At 47.7% G+C, this 23,227-nt stretch overlaps 1 protein-coding gene across 2 annotated transcripts in view; it reads right to left on the bottom strand.

Annotated features, from left to right (window-relative positions):
* Window positions 1-925: 925 nt before the first annotated feature.
* ift80 (intraflagellar transport 80 homolog (Chlamydomonas)) overlaps window positions 926-23,227 on the bottom strand; it is a 59,736-nt gene continuing 37,434 nt past the window's right edge. Inside the window, exons 6-18 of one of the 2 annotated variants that reach the window (XR_008810506.1) lie at window positions 21,327-21,506; window positions 18,519-18,637; window positions 17,585-17,659; window positions 16,758-16,921; window positions 16,556-16,620; window positions 15,712-15,847; window positions 13,592-13,739; window positions 11,464-11,635; window positions 8,791-8,880; window positions 8,338-8,510; window positions 7,951-8,074; window positions 4,582-5,483; window positions 926-2,761 (exon numbers count right to left, since the gene is read on the bottom strand). Coding sequence is in view for 1 of the 2 variants with exons in the window: in XM_056283240.1 (XP_056139215.1) it covers window positions 5,373-5,483; window positions 7,951-8,074; window positions 8,338-8,510; window positions 8,791-8,880; window positions 11,464-11,635; window positions 13,592-13,739; window positions 15,712-15,847; window positions 16,556-16,620; window positions 16,758-16,921; window positions 17,585-17,659; window positions 18,519-18,637; window positions 21,327-21,506 (1,557 nt within the window). In the remaining variant the exon portion in view is untranslated. Of the gene's footprint in view, window positions 2,762-4,533; window positions 5,484-7,950; window positions 8,075-8,337; window positions 8,511-8,790; window positions 8,881-11,463; window positions 11,636-13,591; window positions 13,740-15,711; window positions 15,848-16,555; window positions 16,621-16,757; window positions 16,922-17,584; window positions 17,660-18,518; window positions 18,638-21,326; window positions 21,507-23,227 lie in introns of those variants that run through there. The other variant, XM_056283240.1, reaches the window with a different exon arrangement.

Raw genomic sequence — 23,227 nt, 5'->3', positions numbered from 1 at the left:
GACGGAAGAGTCTTGCGGACGATGAATAAACTCAAGTGCAATTATAGCAGGCTATGCAGTGAATGCTGGAATAAAGGAGAGAGGGGAGGAGGAGGGGGGGGAGAGAATCTATGTGTGTTTTGTGAGAGCGGAAGGGATAACTCGCCTTTTGTGTGCAAATGATGGCTTGGGCTTGATACATGGAGAGGGTGGTGATAGAGGAGGGGGGGGGGGAGGCTGCTGAGAGCGGCGCGGCGCTCCGGTGGCACACTATGGGCTGCTTTCACAGTGAGGCAGCCTCCCCCCCCCGCTCAGCTTCCTCTGGCCTCCTACATCACTAGTGGTGTTCTCGGTGCAGCTCACCCGGATCACCTGCTGCTGGCCGGGCCAGGAAGACCCCTACTCTTTGTCTAACCCACGGCTGTTGAGTTTACATCCACTTCTTACGTGCTGTGGTTCACATTTTAATGCGTTACACGAAGGACGCCCCCGGTGTAAGTAATCAGCAGCAGAGATGGGAACAGGATCAGGTCGCCCCCCCCCCACCCCCCCTACTGCAGGACAGAAGCAGGCCTACATGCAAACAGATGGGCCGACGTCTGCACGGGCGCTTCCCCGCATGCCAACGTTGGTTATTCTTTAAACCGTGACCTGGGCCGTGTCTGCCGGGCCTGCTAGAGCTGCCGCAGCGGCACCGGAGGACTCGGATGTCTCTGAGGGCTCTTGGCTTTCGGGGCACGGCTGTAGCTCCTCCGGAAGAAAAAGGGGCAGAGGTCACAGCGGGGGGGTACCAGGCTACCTGATGTGGCGTAACCTACTTTCATACAGTAGTGCGTCCGGCATCTCAGCTGTTGCTGCCCCCAATATCAGAAAGGCCACAGGCCCGCAGCACAGACCAGATAACAACAAAAAAGAAAAGACACGACAGACAGGACGGCAGGGTGACATCAACCATGGTTTATTTGGTATTCTGGTGGCCCGGCGCTCCACACGCACACTGAAAGACAGCAGGTTAGTGAACGGCGCGTCACTAATAATCACCGGGTCTACGTATGGCAGTAGTTTCCACAGCGTTTGAGCTGTCCCCTAGCTGTCCATTTCTGAACGAAGTGACTGGACAGCGGGCAAGTGTCCACGTGTTAGCGGGTAGCTGCCGTGCTCCTAACTGACGCCCGCGTGCACCTCGGCACTAGCTCACTGTAGTGTGCCTTGTTTACACGGCATGCATTATGATTGCCCAATAAATGTCTCACAATATTGCGTAACTGAAAAAGGCTTAATTGGGTAGTACACATCACTTTACTTTGACAGTAATTGCATGTGGTAAACAGTCACAATTACCACATCCTCTCTCCAGCCCAGGCCCAAAGGAGAAACATTACCACACCATTTGTCTCTTGCCAACAGAAGAGCAGACAAATCCATTACAGGAAGAACAGCCTAGCATCTATCCACCAGGAGAACTCTGTCTACCTAAAGCAAGCAAACAGAATCATTAACGACCCCGAGTCGGAGCAGCAAGAGTGCAACCGAGTCCTCTGAATATATACTGCCCAGATTTAATTACCGATTCGTTCATCTCATCACTTGAGCTAAACTGATTTATCTGGAGGGCTCTAAAGAGGATATGAGCCATTAAGCAAAACAACTGAGACTCGTTGTGGCATTGCATTACCGGGCAGCGTACACCATCCAAGCACCCTAAATCACCAGAATGAGTAGCGACTTACTTGCTGTCAGTTATTTTGTAGTTAAGGAACACGGAGATCTACGTTAGCTCACGTGAAGCACTCACAGTTCTGACACAGCCATGTCCACACGGTCGCACACGGGACAGGGGACAAGCCAGAGCTACTCTCCGGCGTGTGACTGTGGCTGCCTGTGAAAGCCAGTAGGATTAGGCTGCGAGCACAACTCTTGGATTTTGCTGCAAGAGGATCACATTTGTGCGCGGCCGAACTTTGGACTTAAAAAGCATCAGAACCGGGTGTCTGGGTAGCGTAGCGGTCTATTCCATTGCCTACCAACACGGGGAGCGCCGGTTCGAATCCCCGTGTTACCTCTGGCTTGGTTGGGCGTCCCTACAGACACAATTGGCCGTGTCTGCGGGTGGGAAGCCGGATGTGGGTATGTATCCTGGTCGCTGCACTAGCGCCTCCTCTGGTCGGTTGGGGCGCCTGTTCACGGGGGAGGGGGAACTGGGGGGATAGCGTGATCCTCCCACGCACTACGTCCCCCTGGTAAAAGTCCTCACTGTCAGGTCAAAAGAAGCAGCTGGCGAGTCCACATGTATCGGAGGAGGCATGTGGTAGTCTGCAGCCCTCCCCGGATCGGCAGAGGAGGTGGGGCAATGACTGGGACAGTTCAGAAGAGTGGGGTAATTGGCCAAGTACAACTGGGGAGAAAAAGGGGAACCCCCCTCCCCCAAAACAGCATCAGAACCATGCTTATAACCGACTGATGGTGTCCCGGCACGGGGGCATTCTGCATCGAGCTGCTTCGCGTTACGGTATACAACCCACAGGAGGCGTGGTAAGCAGGGCCTCTTTCCCTCCCTGTCCTCCTTTTATCTTGTTACACTCATCGTAGTTTGTCTAAGTTTGTCCGAGGTTGTATCGCTCCTCTGTTCAAGCTGTCAGAGTGAGTCCGGGGGCCCGCGGCACAACCCGTCATCCGAGTTCCCCAGCATTAAACTTTAATCAGACGGCACAACGCTGGGCCACGGTAAGCGCACCGGAGTCCCTGGTGGTGGATGGGACTATGATACGGCAGTTTCCCAAACCTGCACAAGGACAAAGACACACACCGAGACACCCACACACACACACACAGTTCAACACCGAGACACATCCACTTCTACACACAAGAAGTTGTATACACCTACACAATGGCTGGAGTATGAAATATTGGAGCTGGTGCCAATAAAGCAGTTATTCTACTGCGTACAAGCACAAAGAGAAACTGAGGTGAAATCAATGACCATTACCCATCTCATAAATTCTACATTAAGCCTGGGGACCGTGTGTTAGAGCACTTTATTGTTTGGCCAGAATTTCAGCTTATGTGAGCTCAAAAAATGTTTATGGATTTACAGCAATAGCTGCGGACGCAGAGTCAAACACACTTTTACAAGTGGGTCTTTCAGGCACCTTGAGTGATTATCCAGTAGAAACGAGAGGACTGCTAAAAAGCTCCGTCCAAACTCCAAACGTTGAGCGCACAAAAGCTACACATGGTACTAATCTCCTGCAAACTGATTGGGAATACAGTTTGTTAGGAGAAAATGACAGCGATCCCCAGGATGAGAGTGTATAGTCAAGTGTCCCCGGTCATCAAGTTCCACAGCAGAACTTCTGCAAACGCTGAAGGAAAATGTGAGTTACGAACCAACAAAAAGCTGCTAAAAGCAGTTTTTCAACGGTGAACGCTGCTCTGCAGAAACTGAGAAACGTAAACCCTTCTGATACCAAGCTGTTACCGTGCAGACTTCTGGACTGCAATGTAAGGAAGTGATGGTGTGGGTGAAGCAGCTTCATAACTGGATTCATGATGTACTGTATGTATTCACAGTATGTGCACACATGTACTAGTGCCGTACTGTGTGTATTCACAGTACATGCACACGTGTGTACTAGTGCCGTACTGTGTGTATTCACAGTACGTGCATGGATGTTCCATACATGCAGAAGTGTAAAAAGTGAGACAGATAAATGTATAATAAAATATAAATATTTATTAACTTAAGCCTGTCTCACTGTGTTGCACCCTCACCTCTCTGTTACCCAGTGCACTCGTTGTTGTCCCTCACCAGACCAAGGGATGTAACACCCGGTCCAGAAAGTTAAAACCCTAACCATGTCTTTACTCCATCCGTGTATTAAACCAGCTGATTTGGGAAACTAGTCAGTGCAATCTGATGGTTTAGTACATGGGTGGAGTAAAGACATGGTTAGGGTTTTTACTTTCTGGACCGGGTTTTTACACCTCTGCTATGTATTTGTGACATGACGTACTGTGTATTCACAGTAAGTGCATACATGTATGTACTAGTGAAGTACTGTGTGTATTCAGGGTAAGTGCATAAATGTGTGTACTAGCGAAGTACTGTGTGTATTCAGGGTAAGTGCATACATGTGTGTACTAGCGAAGTACTGTGTGTATTCAGGGTAAGTGCATACATGTGTGTTCTAGTGAAGTACGGTGTGTATTGAGGGTAAGTGCACACATGTATGTACTAGTGAAGTACTGTGTATATTCACAGTAAGTGTACACATGTGTGCTGTCGTGACTGTGTGGCTTCTGTCCAGCGACACCGGGGTGTGTAACCTGAGTCTCAGCAGATAACTCCTCTCCTGGGGAAATGATGGAGTTTAGGCTTCCACATGACTGCGGCTCACCCAATTTTTCTTGAGAATAGGCCAAGAAGAAAAGGGGGGAAACTGCAGACATAGATGGCGCTAGAGAGATGAGAGCATGTGAGAGCATTTTGATGCCTGTGAACCAGAGAGAGAGAGAGAGAGAGAGAGAGAGAGAAAAAAAAGACAGAAAGACAGGAAGAGAACCTACTGATTTATTTTCCTATGCGTGTTGCTGTTGTCGTACTGTGTGTGTTGCTGGATGCTCCACAGAAGATCTGCCCCCTCGTTTGTCCCTCTCACAACAGCGGGCAACTCCGGAGGAGACGGAGAGGCTATAATGGTCCTCTGATGTACTGGCCTCCTGCCAGCCAGGGGGTGGAGCTGCATGGCAAGCGGTTGGTTTCACACTTCAGCTGAGAAAATATACCCATGACTCGCACACACAGAAGCACCAATGCACACACCGAATGCCTAAATGTGCATAAAAAAGAGCACATACACACACACACACACAAAACACCATGCAGATGCTCAAGTCGTCACACGTGCATGTTCAAACACACGTCCCTTAACTCTGTAGAGAAAACCGGTAAAGCAAGAAACACACCATGAAGGAAGAGCCCCAAACACCACAAAACACACATGAACACATACTCAGCTGCTCTTCTTCAGCAGGATAAAAGAGTTTTAAGTTTTAAAAGTTATGATTAAGAAAAATACTCATTTGTATCAAAATGCAAAGTCCCACAGTGGCAGTAACAGAAAAACGTTGTGGTGTGTTTGACATAACAAAACATCAACCTCCTGCCAACATGTCCATCTCCAACTCTGGATTAAAAAAAAAAAAAAGTGAACGGTAACTGGTGGCGGATATTGTCCTTCACGTCATGAGAGCGTTTCCTTACCCCAAGTCTTTACCAAGCCATTAAAAATTCACTGGGAAATGTAAATCCAAATAATTCAATTTCTCGAACCCTCGACCAATAAACTTCAGAGCATCAGGATCTGGTTTAGAGAAGCGAGGCCCCCCGATGGTCAGCGCCGCAAGGCAACGCTGCTTCTGACAGAGGCGTTAGCAGCATTTTCTCTCTCCTTAGACAGCTCCATTTCGATCTTCGCCTGAATCTTCTCCCAGTCCACCTCCACCTGACAGAGAGAGAAACAGAGAGAGAGAGCGAGAGGGAGAGAGAGCGTGAAAGAGCGAGTGAGAGAGGAGGACAGGAAAGTACACAGAGGAGGACTGAGAGAGGAAAATAGACCTGAGCATTTTTTCCAAATCCCAATCGCCCTCAAAGGCAAAAATGATCAAGTGTGGTCCTTACACAAGTCCTGCATTTGGAGCAGTCAGGTGTTAGCTCTCCGTCTGGAGACACACATCAGAATCACACTCTGTGCTATTCTGGCCACCTTGTATGTTTTCTGTGTGTCACACTTTACGATGGTGAAAAAAGTAAACTCCAGATACACCCCCCTGGTCAGACTACACCCCCCTGGTCAGACTACACCCTCCTGGTCAGACTACACCCCCCTGGGCAGACTACACCCTCCTGGTCAGACTACACCGCCCTGGTCAGACTATGTGAGCTGAAGTGAGTCTACTGTCATGTTGCATGTTTGGTTGAACGGTGAGGCTGCAACCTATGTTGGCTGACAGCAAGCCAACAGCGCCTGCTGTGAAAAGGTGACTCGGTCCCGGGAACATTCAAAACGGTCTCTTAGGCGTTCGGGTGGCATAGTGGTCTATACCGTTGCCTACCAACACGGGGATCGCCGGTTCGAATCCCCGTGTTACCTTCGGCTTGGTCAGGCGTCCCTACAGAGACAGTTGGCCGTGTCTGCAGGAGGGAAGCCAGATGTGGGTGTGTGCCCTGGTCGCTGCAATAGCGCCTCATCTGGTTGGTCGGAGCACCTGTTCAGGGGGAGAGGGGGAACTGGGGGGAATAGCGTGATCCTCCCACATGCTATGTCCCCCTGGCGAAACTCCTCACTGTCAGGTGAAAAGAAGCGGCTGGCGACTCCACATGTATTGGAGGAGGCATGTGGTAGTCTGCAACCCTCCCCGGATCAGCAGAGGGGGTAGAGCTGAGACCGGGACGGCTCGGAAGAGTGGGGTGATTGGCCAAGTATAATTGAGGATGGGAAAAAAAAGGGGGAAAAAAAAGAAAAAGAAAAAGGTCTATTAGGGAAAAAACACCCAGTTGCATTAATGACAGCAATTTTTACTTTGCGAAATCAAAAAGAGAGACAACATGGGTCCACAGTTCCTCTGCGTGAGCTTCAGGCATTGTAATATCTCCAGCCATTTTCACTGAACAGTCTGAACACAGGTATTAGACTACCAGATGACTTTCACTGGTTCCTACGACAGCAATAAACACACACACACACACAGAGCATGGTGCAGTGTAATCTTCAAGAACTACTACCCTGTTACTTGTTATTAGCACTTGCTGTATTCACTCATTTAAAAAACAAAAAAATATCTTTCTTGTGCTTTTACTTTAGCACTGGTTTCGCTCTTAGATGCTTGTTTAGATGCACTTATGACCTCTGATGACTACTAGTTCTCCTGATTTCCTATGTTAAATGATGCACTCATTGTAAGTCGCTTTGGATAAAAGCGTCGGCTAAATGACTGGAATGTAATGTAATCCTATAAAAACAGTTTGCGATGGACGTCATCATTTTCTACCACGCTCCTACCGGTGACTCACCAGGATAGTGCTGTAGCCCAAGTTTTTATCGTCAAATCACCTGCTACAATACAGGATGACGGCCCAAATGTTCTAGCACCGCTAAAGTTCTGTGGGTCGGCTGTCCTTAACCTTGTCACACTGAACAACCCAACGCAGTCCAACAACACTGATGAGAACCGACTGTCCGTGACTTGAAGTAACTGTCTGAGACGGTGTTAAGACGGCCAAAATCACACAGAGTGTGGGGGCCTTCAGCATTCTACGGGTGCTCAGAGGTGCTGTTAGTATTGGTTTTGAAAATGTCTAAAGATGGGCAGTCTATTCCGTTGCCTACCAACACGGGGATCGCTGGTTCGAATCCCCGTGTTACCTCCAGCTTGGTTGGGCGTCCCTACAGATATAGTTGGCCGTGTCAGCAGGAGGGAAGCCGGATGTGGGTGTGTCCTGGTCGCTGTACTAGCGCCTCCTCTGGTCGGTCTGTTACGGGGGGAGGGGGAACTGGGGGGAATAGCGTTACCTTCCCATACACTACATCCCCCTGGTGAAACTCCTCACTGTCAGGTGAAAAGAAGCGGCTGGCGACTCCACATGTATTGGAAGAGGCATGTGGTAGTCTGCAGCCCTCCCCAGAACAGCAGAGGGGGTGGAGCAGCAACTGGGATGGCTCGGAAGAGTGGGGTAATTGGCCAAGTACAATTGGGGAGAAAAGGGGGGGGGGTGTCTAAAGATGCTTTGGGGAAAGCGGCTTTTTAAAATGGAGCTCATCATCATCGTAGTCTTAAGATGTTTTTGAGGAAACGCATCCCCCGGTGTTACTGCCTCTTATTTTGTGTATAATTAAAACATCCAAAAAATGCAGACTTTCCACACCACACGTAGAGGTTGAAAAATGCAGCAGACAGATAAACCAAGCCTACCCCTTCAGCATACTGCAGGAACCTCTTGTTGGTCTCCTTCCTACAGAACTTCTGCAGAAATTTCTCCCTGAAGGCCAGCACAGTGTCCACATGGGTTTTATGTTTCACAGCCAGGTCAAGTGCCCTTAAAGGAAGAGCAGGAGAGGGTGACTAGTGCAGCGACACATCTCATCTCAGAGCAAGAAACACATCAAATCTAAATTATACACCAACTTAAGCTGCTCCTCTAAAAACAACCCTTTCTTTAGCCAGGCCTAGAGAAGGCCTCACATCCCCAACAAGTGCACATAAAGCCACATGTACATATGTGCACACCCAGCCATACAGGCAGACAGAGACAGACAGACAGACAGACAGACAGATAGACAGACAGACAGGCCTTCCTACTTGTCCCAGTTGAAGAGGGTGATGTTGACTTGTATGGCCTGGTAAACGAGTCCAGCCTGTAACAGAGTGGCCTCGGCCTCCTGGACGTGGCCACTAAACAGCAGCATGTGGGCCACAGATGACTCCTTAGATGGCTGCTCCTTTATAAACTTGATATACTGCACCCTAGGCACCTGGGGAGGGAGGGGGAGAGGGAGAGGGAGAGAGAGAGGGGAGAGAGAGAGAGAGAGAGAGAGAGAGAGAGAGAGAGAGAGAGAGAGAGAGAGAGAGAGAGAGAGAGAGAGAGTGTGTGATGGATTCTTGTACAGGAGAGCAACCCACAGCGCAGGCCATTTCAATGGCTCTCTTTTTCCTCTGTGAATGACCGACATCATTTTATCAGAGCTATTCCGATAAATCTGTTCACAAGACTTTTAATAACTGCCTTTAATTGAGCTAATGTAATGTTTTTACCTCTCCGATGGCAGCGTAGGCCAACTCCGCTGTGGTCAACTCCCTGCTGGCCATTGCCATGCCAGCAAGACATGCCCACAGAGATTTGTCCTGGTACAACAGAAAGTAGAACTCAGACTAAAACCAGACCAAAACATCTGTCCATCCTCAGAGACAGTTTTAAATTTATTTTTTGCAAATGTTATTGTATAACACTTTTCCGCTGTGTATTTTCTTATCCATTGCTTTTTTTCCATTATAATCTTTATTGTTCTTGCAGACAGCTTTTTGATAGATGCTATGAGGGCAACATACATCTGTTAAGGGTGATTTAAACTGCAGAGGTGGAAGTGAGAATATGAAGCGATGAAACGGGGCATCATTCATCTTATTCATTATTCAAAGATACGATCCTGAAGAGACATGTCTTTTTTCTGGCCACCTCTGGACAAGTTACATGACACCTAGGGACATCCTGGTGACCGCGGTAGTGTCTGGACACTCCAGTTGGCAGGGACCCATTCAGAGTTTCCAGTGGCGTTATGTCAGTACCTTCCTCCCTACCAGACAAAATGAACACGGCTGGACCTGGGTCTCCCCCACTGATGCTGTAGTATCTGTTGGTAAAGGCCAGTTATGGGCATGTTCTGCCACATCCGCTCACAGGATAGATTCCTCTTCAAACTCACGAACTGCATTTGGTTGCTGTGTAAACTGCTATGTACTGTCTGGTTTTTCCCAGATCAAGTCTGACCAGATGGGAACCATTAAAACCAGCAAACACAGAAAGCGTCTATGATTTAGATATTCATGGATTAGCTATAGTCTTAAATTCGCCAGCGAGACGACGGTATGAAAAAGGACATTTACTTGCATGTAAATCTTCAGGACGGCAGCTCTAAGAGTAACATGTGACGGGGGATTACTGTGTCTTCTGCCATTATCAAAGGATGGCATGTGTGCGTGCTATTACAGGGGACAGGGTGATCATTAGGATGGCGTCTCTTAAGTGACGGGCTCCTTATTACAAGTCTGCTCATATCCACTGTGGAAGCCTCATTACAATCCCACTGCAGGGCATTCACACACACACACACACACACACACACACACACACACACACACACAAAACAAACACAGACGTTTGTTGTGCGCGGGGCATTTATGAATGTAAACACATACGTCACCGCTTCATTCTGTGCAGCTGTGTTCGTTACTGAAAGCCCAAACCGCCAGTTGACCAACAGTTGAGCAAACGCCACACTAAAGTCACCGCTCTGTAATCCCCCCTCTAATCGAGGTCCATCAAAAAAGAAACACGGCTCTAATCACAAACCATACGGCAACACACAACAACAATATTGTCATCCACTGCCTGAGGTCACGATGACATCGGACACAGTTCTGGACCAACTGCTTTAATGCTTAACCTATAGACGCACACGTACACACACACTCATGCTAGATTGTGTGTGTGTGTGTGTGTGTGTGTGTGTTTATATACTGTATATCAGAGGTGGGGAATCCCATCAGGTGAAGGCTTACTGACAATGATGGCTATGATTCTGGGAAAAGCCTCACTGCCACCAAACTCTTACCAGAAGCAGAGGGTGGAGGGCACTGGGGTTGGGGTGCTCTTAAAACCCATGACTCTTTCTCCGAAGCCGTCTCCCTCCTTCCCCTCCCCGCCACTGGCCATCCCTCTATGCAGGGTTGTGGTTATTGCATCATAGCCCGTGCAGAGGCTCTCACTGCACTCTGTGTGTGTGTGTGTGTGTGTGTGTGTGTGTGTGTGTACACGTGTATTTATGAGTGTAGTTGAGGGGGGCTAAATCCGGTAAATGGTGTTACCGGGCTAATTGAGGGCTAATTAAACCCTGCTGGTCTGGTCCCATAAAGCTCTCCATTACCTTCTTTCTGCAGCCCCATTCTATCGCTTTTTTTCCCTCTCTCTCTCTCTCTCTCTCTCTCTCTCTCTCTCTCTCTCTCTCTCCCTCTCTCCCTCTCTCTCTCTCTCTCTCTCTCTCTCTCTCTCACAAGCTCCAACACACACACACACACACACACACACACACACACACAAATCCCCACAGGATCCTTAAGTACGTAAGAGTCACTGACTGTAGGACACATCACATCATCTTGAGGTCAATTATATAAATAAAAATAAAAATAAAACAGAAAGCATAAATAATGCCCACAGAATATCCCTGGCAGTTTATCTGGCTGCTCTGGATGCCTGTTATACACACAGAACCACGTAAACAGAGCAAACACTGTCTCTAACCAGGGTTATGGACCATCTCATGAATACGGCCACCTTTAAACTCAGATTTAGACCATTCTTTGTGTAAGAGCAGTCATCCAGTTTAACATCCTGCTGGTGTGTGTATGCTTCTGGATCTGATTCAGAGTCAGTTTCACATCCTGCTGGTGTGTATGCTTCTGGATCTGATTCAGAGTCAGTTTAACATCCTGCTGGTGTGTATGCTTCTGGATCTGATTCAGAGTCAGTTTAACATCCTGCTGGTGTGTATGCTTCTGGATCTGATTCAGAGTCAGTTTAACATCCTGCTGGTGTGTATGCTTCTGGATCTGATTCAGAGTCAGTTTAACATCCTGCTGTTGTGTATGCTTCTGGATCTGATTCAGAGTCAGCGAGTGTGCAAGTCAAGAAGCACCAGAGCATAATACCTTGGCAAAGCGGCAAAGGCGCAGTGCTTCCTCCCAGTGGGCGGAGGCACTGTAGTTGTGGAGCTGGATGGGGTAGGGAGACACACAGCTGTACACCAGCGAACCATCCCCTTGACGTACTGTTACCTTGGTACCCACGTAGCTCAGAATATGGGGCGCATGGCTGAACTCACTTTGAACACATAAGAGTATGACAAAATCATAAATGTACACATTCACACAGAACAGTCACTGGCCCAGCCAGAGAAAACCCTGACTCATAACTCACAATTTTAATTTATTTTTTGCTGATTTTCTCCCCAATTGTATCCAGCTAATTACCCCGCTCTTCCGAGCCGTCCCGGTCGCTGCTCCACCCCCCCCCCCGCCGATCCGGGGAGGGCTGCAGACTACCACATCTCCTCTGACACATGTGGAGTCAAGAGCCGCTTCTTTTCACCTGACAGAGAGGAGTTTCACCAGGGGGATGTAGCGTATGGGAGGATCACACTATTCCCCCCAGTTCCCCCTCCCTCCCCAACCGGTGCACCACCCGACCAGAGAAGGCGCTAGTGCAGCAACCAGGACACATACCCACATCCGGCTTCCCACCTGCAGACACAGCCTTGTTTCTGTAAGACACCCGACCAAGCCGGAGGTAACACTGGGATTCGAACCGGCGATCCCCATGTTGGTAATAATTTGCAATTATTTACCTTTGCTGGACATTTTCAGTTTATATTACGCTATTGCCTTTGTCTGCATTAATTCAAAGTAAGCTGAAAATCGGGCTGCCCTGGGTATCTGTGCTGCGATGACAGAAAACATACCAGCAACGAGCCAAATTCTGGTGAATCTTGAAATTTTAGCTTATTTTCTCCACTAATCATTATTTAAGACAACGAAGCATCATGTAAGCGCCAGGTTATTCAGGTGATTGATGAATTTGGGTATTTTCTAGATGTTGCTGCTTTGAAACAAAAAGAATGATAGGTTTGGTTCTTGCCCTGCAGTATCCTAACTCAGGTACTTCCATCCTGAACATATCAACCAATAACAATGCTCCTCATGCACACACAAACTACAATGATGTGAAACCCCCTATCATTTTTTTGCGTGTGTGTTTCCGTTGTCATAATTTCCAGGCACGAAGTTTGCAATTCCTAAAAGCTAGTCAGAAAGAAACCTCTAAAAAAAAGCTGGAATGAGGTCGTAAATCTCTTGTGCAGCTGGACTCTTCATTAACCTATACAGAGTAATGCAAAGTGTTTAAATTAAGTAAAATATTGATTTAAGCATATGCTAACATTTACGTGGAAGATGACAGATTGGTCAGATATGGAACAAAACAACCGACTCGTTGGCTGTGCAGTTATTAGTCAGTGTTTGTGTGTGTATGTGTTATATTTGTCAGTGTTTCCCATGCAGAGACCAAACTGTGGTAACCTGCAACCAATATTTTCCTTGAATTGATAAAATAACATTAAAAAGTGATGGTTTCAATGCGTAAACTCAGTCGTTTCCACAACTAAACCCCTACTTGTCTGCAACCAGTACCAACACTACAAATATCCTTCCTCTTTTTTAGAAACACTTTGTGGTATATGTGTCAACGTACATTTTTTGAGCAAATGATGTGTGTATGTGAATTCATACGAGTGAAAACACGGTTCTACCATGTTCACACAAGTGCAGTGGTAAGAGGTACCAGTTGTGCTTTCCACCTGTCACTGAGGGTGTGTCTCTTATCGGAAAAGAGCAAGCACTCACCAAGTAGGGGGTGGAAAAAAAGCTGTTGCTAAATGGCAACAGCTTCAGTGGAACACTTTTCCAGAAACACCTCATGTCTCATATCCCCTCTCATCTCTACTTGATTTCAACGGCCTCAGAAAATCCCCTCTCTCTCTCTCTTTAATGTCTTGTCCCGGTACCTCTAGCCTACATGATCATGGCCACAGCTAAGGTCAGCCATGGTCAGCAAGGTCACTAAAACAGAGCCTTGAACTAAAAATTGTCTGTGTGAAAGTTTGGCGATCTAGGAATTTGTCCTTATTCTTATTGTCACATTCTGGATTAAGAGGGCTTGTAAACTGCCATAAACACTGAATTCAAATATAAATGTCATGCTCCTAGAATTTTCTGTATTTACCTGCCATCCTTGATATACAGGGTTTTGGGAAGCAGGTCTTTGTCAATGAAGACAGCCGTGGGATAGTACCACACTGTCAACTGGTTTTCCTGGATACCACACAGGATGTTAGCAGCTTCATTCCATTTCATAGTGTGAACCATGGTACCTAAGTGTTTAAACAGACATATAATAAATGTCTATATATTCCAAGAGATAATTAAGCACAATTTCATCCAAATCTCTCATCACATCTCATCATCAGCCACTTCTCCAGGGTCGGGTCGCGGTGGCAGCAAGCTAAGTAGGGCACTCCAGATGTCCCTCTCCCCAGCAACGCCTTCCAGCTCCTCCTGGGGGATCCCAAGGCATTCCCAGGCCAGATTGGACATGTAGTCCCTTCACCTTCAGCGAGTTCTGGGTCTACCCCGGGGTCTCCTCTCAGTTGGCCATGCCCGGAAAACCTCCAAAGGAAGGCGCCTGCCCAGGAGGCATCCTAATCAGATGCCCGAACCACCTCAACTGGCTCCTTTCGACGTGAAGGAGCAGAGGCTCTACTCCAAGCTCCCTCCGGATGTCTAAGCTCCTCACCCTATCTCTAAGGCTGAGCCCAGACATCCTACGGAGGAAACTCATTTCAGCCGCTTGTATCCGCAATCTCACCCTTTCAGTCACTACCCAAAGCTCATGACCATAGGTGAGGGTTGGAACAAAGATTGACTGGTAAATTGAGAGCTTTGCCTTCCGGCTCAGCTCCCTCTTCACCACAACAGTCCGGTACGTCTGCATTACTGCTGATGCTGCACCAATCCGCCTGTCAATCTCCCGCTCCATCCCACCCTCATGAACAAGACCCCGAGATACTTGAACTCCTTCATTTGAGTCAACAACTCATCCCCAACCCGGGGGGAGCAATCCACCATTTTCCGGTAGAGAACCATGGCCTCAGACTTGGAGGTGCTGACTTTCATCCCAGCCATTTCACAATCAGCTGCACACCGCCCCAGTGCGTGCCGGAGGTTGCGTTCTGATGAAGCCAACAAAACCACATCATCTGCGAAAAGCAGAGATGCAATTCTGAGGTTCCCAAAACGGACACACTCCTCACCTTGGCTGCACCTTGAGATCCTGTCCATGAATATCACAAACAGCATCAAAGACAAGGGACAACCTTGGCGGAGTCCGACACCCACCGAAAATGTGTTTGACTTTGTGCTGAGAATGCGGACACAGCTCTCACTTTGGTTATACAAGGACTGGCTGGCTTGTAACAACTGCCCCGGTACCCCGTACTCCTGCAGAGTGCCCCGGGGTACATGGTCGTAAGCCTTCTCCAAGTCCACAAAACACATGTAGACTGGCTGGTCAAACTCCCATGCCCCCCTCAGCACTTCCGCAAGGGTAAAGAGTTGGTCCACTGTTGTACAGCCAGGACGGAATCCGCACTGTTCCTTCTGGATCCGAGGTTCGACAATTGGTCGGAGCCTCCTTTCCAGCACCCTAGAGTAGACTTTCCCTGGGCGGCTGAGCAGTGTGATGCCCCAATAACTGGAGAACACCCTTTGGTCCCCTTTTCATCCAAATTGAAAAACAACTTCTAGAATTTGAAAAAGAAACAGAAAATGCAAATCAAGTGTATTTCCGTTAACTGGTTTTAAGAATTTAAGAGGTTACGAGTGTTTTTCAGTCATTGGAGAAATTAGAAAACTTACCACCACCCTTTTACCATAATAAGCAAGCAAAAAATTATTTCCAGTATATCTTTATAATATTTTTGATAATCGAGCATTCCTATTCATCTTTTCCTTTTTGCAACCTCAAAATTTGCATAAAAATAACTTGATGGAAACACAGCTAAACAGATCATGTTGTGCTGGAAAACAATACAACATTGTATAAAACAACACTTCCTGACAAAGTAAAAACGTCCTTTGTTGGCATGCAAAATTATGCATTTTCAGATATTCATGACCATGGTAGCCACTCCTGAAGATCAGTGTTTCCACCTTTTTGATTAATGGGTTTACATGAAGGCTTAATGGCACAAACAAGCATTAAATGTATGATTACAATCAGAGAAATTTGTGCAAAACAAAGTCACTGCTCATCTTGCTGAGCTCCCTCCCTACACTTGGCCTCACCGATCTTGCAGATCTTGTGTTCTCGGCCAAGACGGCTTACAGGGGTCAAGTAGAGGTCACGATTCTTGTCTATCAGGGCAATTTTCCTTTCGTTGGATGGCCCGAACTGGTCCAAAGCTATCTCCACCACCTCCAACTACAAGTAAAAACACCCACCGCAACACACAAACACAGACACATACAAACACACACACACACACACACACGCACATGCACACGCACACACACACACACACACACGGTAAGAATGAGTAAAGGAGTCAAAGATGGAGGGGAGACAAAGGGAATGGAAAAAAAAAGGAAGGAGGGTAGAGGGGTAGTGTGACTGTACAAATTTTCGCCAAAAAAGAAAGTGTGTGTTTGTATGTAAATTGTGGGTGATTATGAATACGTTCATATGTGTTTGAGCTTGTCTTTTGCGAAGAGAGAAACTGTGTATGTGTGTGTGTATGTGTGTGTTCTGGGCCGAGCCAGCTGGCTCCAGTGCAGTACTCCTCTGTCTTGGAGCTGTGGAGTACTGGCAGACAAATCCATGCTGACAAACAGTAACTGCTGAGGCTGGCTACCTCTCCTCCTTCCTCCCTCGCCTCCTCCTCTAATTTATTCCCTCTTTTTTGTCTCTTTCACTCTTCGTTTCACTCCAAACTCATTCCCCCTGTTCTTTTTCCTGTCTCTGTTTCCCGCTTCCTCCTTCTGGAGATGTGTTAATTTCTTTTTCAGCACAGAGAGAGACGTGCAAGCCTATTGGGAGTTGCTGGAGAGAGAGAGAGAGAGAGAGAGAGAGAGAGGTGTAGAGAGAGACAGAGAGAGAGGGACAGAGAGAGACAGAGAAAAGACAACAAACCTTGTGTGTCAAGGGCTTCCCATCGCTGAGGGGTTTCCCAGTTAGGGCATCGAAGAGAAAGATGCCTGGCGATGTGGGAGAGAAGAGAGAGGAAAAAAAACAAATGAACCAGAGCTCCACTCCATTCATCCCGTTACTGATCCAAGAGCAGAGCACTGGGGGTGGGGTGGGGGGGGTGTGAGTGCTGCCAGTTGCCCTTTACCCTTCTCATTGCTCTTGTCTCTGATGGCGAGGGTGTCGTTGCTGAGGGAGACGGCCTGTGCATTCAGGATATCGGCCCTCATACCGGGGAACTTAGGGGAGGAGATCAGTCGGCCCTCATAGGAGTACACATAGAGGCCCGCTCCGTCCACGAGTAGGAAGTGTCTGGGGAAAAGGAGAGGAAGGACAGCAGAGAGATGGAGAGGAATCGTGGTTAAAAGACAGGGGAACAGGGGTACATCTGTGCTTGTGTATGTGGGGGCATGTGTGTGGAATAGACAGAGGTGGGGTATGTATGAAGTGCGATAAGAGACAGGAGTGAGGCTGTGGATCAAAATAAACGAAGAGTTAAAGAGTTAATTATTGGCATGAGGTGGCAAACTAGAACACGCGGTGCACGTTAACACAGCGCCGACTTACTCAGCAGCCTTGTGGCACTCAGCTGTGATTTACAGATGGTTGGTAATCTATTTAGCTCTCCGCTGATTGCCAGGGATACTGCGCTCAGAGCATTGCACAAGAGCAATTCCATATCCAGCAAATCTCCCTCTGTGGTTACACTCTCTGCCCTCTCTGCCCCACTGTATGACAGGGCAGGTCAAACACGAGACTCAGTGTATATGCGGCATGCACATGCGAGTGCGTGCATGTGTGTATTGGGCTGGTCGTTTGAGGAGTCAGTGTGGAGTAATGAAGCATTAGAGACTGATAGACGACCTCACAGCCCGTTCTCACTGTGATCACAGTCTCCACTGGACCACTGCTGGAAGGAAGGGAGAGAGAGAGAGAGAGAGGGAGACAGGGGGAGAGAGAGAGAGACAGACTTACTTCTCAGCCTGCAGAATGAGGCTAACTGTTCCCTCCTTCAAATCAAAGATGAGAGGAGTATTCCAGTTCCTAGAGCTGTGAAAGAAACACACACACACACACACACACACACACAATTACACTATAAACATCTCACACCAAAAGTACAAGATCTCCCAAAACTGCTGAGCAGAAAACGGCACACACAGAGAAAGAGAATGTAATGGAAGGTGGGTAAATAGAATAAAGGAAGAGGAAATGGCATTAGAACAGGAGGAGAGAGATCGGTGTACAAAGCTGACAGACGGTGGTGGTCAAGGGTCACACAGGGAGAGAACTGCATGGACAGCCAGTGACAGCAGTAATGCTTCCATCAGGTTACTTTATGGACATTTTTAAGTTGCCAATAACACGCTGCTAAATGGAAAAGCCCAAATAAAACAAAAAATGGCGGCAACAGCAACAACAAAAACTACCAAAAGAAGTGGAACACAATCAAGCAACTGAGTTTTTACAGTCACCGGAAGAGGAAAAGTTGATATTTTAATGAAGCGACTACGCCAAGAAGGCGATGCAAACAAATTTTGAAATTTGTCCAGCAAGTTATTCTTATACAGCCACCTGCGGTTCTGGACCTGCGACCTGCTAACGAAGCTGTGCTCAGCTATGCTGTTCACTGCAGCACACTACACCAGCTGACTCTGCTGATCATTCCTCCCGTCTGGTTGAAGGTGTGTTAGTGTTGGGCTGAACTGCAAACCCACATACACATGGCTCCACACAGCACATGACGGAGGATCACTGAGCAAATGGAAACACACCTGATTCGGATTTTGAAAAAAAAAAATGTTTTAACTTAAAAAAAAAAAGTCACTAAACGTTTAGATGGAAACATGGCTGGTGAAGGGATCGAGGGTGGGAAGAGGAGCCAAGGAAGGACGCCAGGCCAACTGACTTGTAGATGTAGCACTGGAGAGACGTGGTGACCACCAGGTAGCCGTGAGCCAGCGACGCCTTGATCACCCGGTCTTTGAACTCCAGCAGGTCCACCGCGTCGTTCACTACGTTCCTCACCTGGGCCGGACGGACGGACGCGTGCGGGCGGGCAGAGTTGTGGACGAGGTGGTGAGAGAGGTGAGACATGGACAAAACAAAAAAAAATTGAATTGAGGAAAAGCGTGCGGATGGACTCCACAAAAGTAAAAACACAGGCATAAACTTTATACCACCGGACAAACACTTTAAATTCAAACACACAAAACAAGCGGGAGACACTGGCGTTACTACCAGCGGGACTGGATGAAGTCACGTACACAGGAGCGTATTTACCCTTAATATACACAGGAAGCAGTCCGCGGCATGTCAAAGCATACGTAGTGCGACTTTGGACAGAGAAAGTCGTTTTCACTGTTTACAGTATGCATGTATGTATGTGTGCGTATGTGTGTGTATGTGTGTAGCGCTGGCTGGTACTTTTTTTTTTTTCACCTGCATAGATAAATACCTCCCCTCCAGCTCTCCATGTGAATGAATGAAAGGGCCTCTTCCAGCACCAGGTGGAATGGTGGGGGTATTTTTACAGCTTTACAAATCTTCCTCCTCCGGCAAGCCAAATTTACATGCAACACAACCAGGAATATAAAAAAAAATAAAAAATAAAAGTAAAAAAAATAAAAAACATTTGACCGCAAGGTGGTAAATTTAGCCGGCTGATTCACAAACCATTGGCAGATGTGCACTTTTAAAAACGACTGTGAGGAGAAGAGGGGGAGGAGGGGAAAAAAGAAAGAAAGAGGCCTGCAAGGCTGAAAATAAATGGCTGACGACCCAAGTTTTTCAGTTTACGCAAACTGCACTTGGTAGAGCTGCCTATGGGCCAGTATGAGGACTCATGTGTTTGTACACAGGCATGTGTGTAGGCTCGTGTGTGTGTATGTGAGCATGTGTGTCTTCATGCAAGTGTCTTCATGTGTGTGTCTTCGTGTGAGTGCACATGTGTATAAGCATACGTTTGTGTGACTGTGCTTGTATGTGTGTGTTTGCTAATGTGGGTGTGTCGACCGCGTGTAAACGCTACCTTGTGGTTAGTGTGAGTTTAAACAGTAGAGAGTGGTGGGGCGAGGGAGGCAGCTAGACAGGCTGGCCATTGTCACTGCTGGGCTGCCTGGCACACTGGGAGGGTCCCACTATAATGTATGGCCGCAAGTAATCTGGACCTGGGAAGCGTCTGCCTCTCGGTCTGCGCAGCCTGTTCACTTCATCTCTCACACGTCTGCTTCTCGCATCACAACATTTATTCTTACTCTCAGCACTGGAGGATCAACCACGCCAGGCTGCAGGAATGTTTGTCTGGTCAACATCAAGTGTATTTGTGAGAGGGATGCTCTGTATTTCAGTAGCCTATGTCTTAACGGCAGTATAAGCACACCTGCAGTGTGTAAAGAGGCATTTCTTACACTGCGGTCTTAGGAGCCAAAACCAGTTGTGGGGCCTGTTTCCGTGCATCCCCCATAATAGAGTACTATATAACAGAGTAATACATCATGTGACACAGCACTATATAACAGAGTATTACTACATATAAAAGAACATAACAGGACTGCAGAGTTTAACAGAGCACTATATAACAGAACACAACAACATATAATAGAGCTCTAGCTACAGGTGCTACAGTGTATCACAGAGCTTTAACAAGTTACAGCAGCATATCAGAGAGCACTGTTTAACAGAGAACTTCAGTCTATGGTAGACAAAACTGGGACTCTAAAGATCTACTCTTAGGACTCTAGAGAACCGGAGTGAGGTTTGTGTAAGCCCTCGGCCTATTAGTTATCTCACCTAGACATACAACCAATGTGTTTCCATTTCCACCTTTTCTGAATTTGTCTCATTTGACACTGTGTTTGGAACACCTGGCCTCCGAGACGCTTTATGTATAAACAGAACAAACTCTGAAGCAACATTGTGTAAATTTTTTTTTTTTTTAATCAATGTATTAAGATCCGGAGTGTGTACACAACAAACTGAGAACCCCGGAGCTTCGATACACCATCTCATTCCGCTGCTATTGCCTCAAATGGTCGGGTGCGACAAACACGGGGAGTACTGTCGCAATACCAGCGAACGACACATTATCCTTTATTTGCACAAAGGAAGTGACGCTTGCTGTGAGGCATGACGAATCTGAACGCAAGATTTTAGCTGTTTTTTTCTTGTTGGTGGTAGAGGTGGCAAAAAATATGGATGGTCCACTGCTGAAGAAAAAAAATCCCACGTTAATTTTCATCATGACTCATAGCAAGTGTTATTTCCTGTGCGTGAGGAAATGATCACGCCTCGTTTGCTAAATTATTAGAAAAATTACACAATGTCGCTTTAATATCAACTTTAACAATGACTTAGGTTATAAGTGTATTACTGAACTATCATGTTTCATCTGACCGGGTTCCAGGGCCATACTTAATCTGCTCAGTTTGAAATTCCAGCAAACAGGAAAACAAAAAGGTGATGAACTGCTGCTGTAAACGTCCGATGCCACGGAAAGGCTGCCTTTTAACCCCGTGGAAGTTTTAAAAGATGGGTAAGGTGGAATGTGTATTATAAGCTGTCAAGCGCCTCTTTTTTGTGTGCCAGCGCACTGTAAATACGCATCAGCATAGCTAAATTGGGGGGGGGGGGTATATGTGCATGTCTCTCTCTCTCTCTCTCTCTCTCTCTCTCTCTCTCTCTCTCTCTCTCTCTCTCTCTCTCTCTCTCACTGTACCTGCATGGTCCTCCTCTTAATGAGCGTGATGACAAAGTTCCTCCACTCCCAATGCTGCTCTACAATGTGGGCAAAGATGACATGCCCATTGCCACAAGCCCCGGCAAGCTGGGTGCCGTCTGCAGACCAGGCCAAGTTGAACACGCTGCCCGTGTTCGGCTTCTCCAATGCATAGGACCACTAGGGGGAGAGGAAAAAAAAGGGGCAGTGGGGGGTGGAAGAGAAACAGAGAGACAGAGAGAGCGCGTGCAATACAGTTAATGGCTGTACGGACATTTATCTGCAATCATAAACAATTACCATGGGGGTGGTTGGGGACAGAGAAACAATGAGAAGTTGAAGGAGGAAGAGGGGGGCTGAAAATGAAGAAACTAAACTGTGTGTGTGTGTGTGTGTGTGTGTGTGTGTGTGTGTATACACGTGTGTGCATGTAATGTAAACCATGCTGGAGAGACAGGGGCCCAAGTCAGTCAGTCAGTGAGCTGTGATGAACTGTGAGACACTGAAGGAGCGCCGGGCCCTGCCAAGTCCAGCACTCGCGCTCGTAAACATACGCTCTGCTATCCTCATCTATTACATCCAGAGAGGTGGGGGGTGGGGTTGGGGGGGGGCAGCGGGAGAGGGGGAGGCTTTACATATGAGCCCCCAAACTGGAGCCAAAAACTGATTACCAGGACCTCTCCTTTCTTTTTATGAGAAAAACTCAGGAGAGGTGGAGAACGAGAGAGAGGGAGAGAGAGAGAGAAAGAAAGGAGGAAAAAAAAGAGAGCTCAAGGAAAGACAAAGAGAAGGGTTTTTCCTCTGAGTGCGCTGCGCTGCGCCAGCCAGGCTCCACGCTGTAAGTGAGAGTCGGCTCGGGCCAAAGGAACAGCTGGGAGAGCTGCAGCTCCTCACAGCACCTCTCGCCGGGACTACAACAAAAACACCTCTCATGTCCCTTTTCTCCTTGCATCCACCATTCTCCCCTGCAGCGTTGCCCTCACCTCTCATCCCAAGGAGTCCTCCCTCTCCTCCCTCTCCCCAATTTACCCATCGTCGTGACCTTATCACTTTCGCTCACTCTCCTCGCAGGACGTTTTGCCGTTCCCCCTTTACCCATCGTGATGACCCCCCCCCCCCAAAAAAAAAGGAAAACAATTTTTTTGTAAAGTATCACAATTCAAGCCCATTCTGATATAGGGCCTTCTGCATTTCAAATCCGGCCTGTCAGGAGCAGAAGACAGAATTGTGGAACTCCGGGTTTTGGATCAGTAAAGGCTTTCTGACTAGTCTTTATGTCTTGTGTTTATGTAGGTGTTTTTTTTTTTTGGCGCTTCTCTGCTTTATTTGACAGTGACAGTGGAGAGAGAGGGGATGGTATGCAGCAAAGGGCCATGGTTCGGATTCGAACCCAGGCTGCTGCAGTAAGGACTCAACCTTGACATATGGTACACACTTGTTCAGGTGAGCCGCCGGGGTGCCCCCAAGATATCAGGAATCAGGAACACTGTCATTTCACTTCATGCTCTTGTGTACATTAAATGAAAAAAAATGCCGTTCCCCCCAGCCCACAGCAGTACAACGCAAAGACAAAAACACATCCAAAAACTACAACAACACACATACCCAAACTAACACACACATCCAAACTAAACAAAAAAATCACTGTGCAAGGGAACGAACGCCAACCAGGATGACTGTCGGAACCACCGATCTGCATGGGTTAGCAGTTAGCTTAGCCTGCCCCACTTCCGCATCCTGTCAGACCACCCTCGGGGTTTTCGCCTCAGGCACAGCTCCAGGCAGGCGCCGTGGTCCCCGGGCCCACCGGAAGAAGCAGACCAAGCTCTCCCAGCCGATCCAGCGCCAGCTCTCCCAGCCAGACACCCTCGACACACCTCCCTGCACCCCTCACGACGACA

Source organism: Lampris incognitus, chromosome 7, assembly GCF_029633865.1.
Source record: "Lampris incognitus isolate fLamInc1 chromosome 7, fLamInc1.hap2, whole genome shotgun sequence".
NCBI classification, from domain to species: domain Eukaryota; kingdom Metazoa; phylum Chordata; class Actinopteri; order Lampriformes; family Lampridae; genus Lampris; species Lampris incognitus.
The sequence above is the reverse complement of the archived record's forward strand: the minus strand, read 5'-3'. Positions and strand labels throughout refer to the sequence as shown.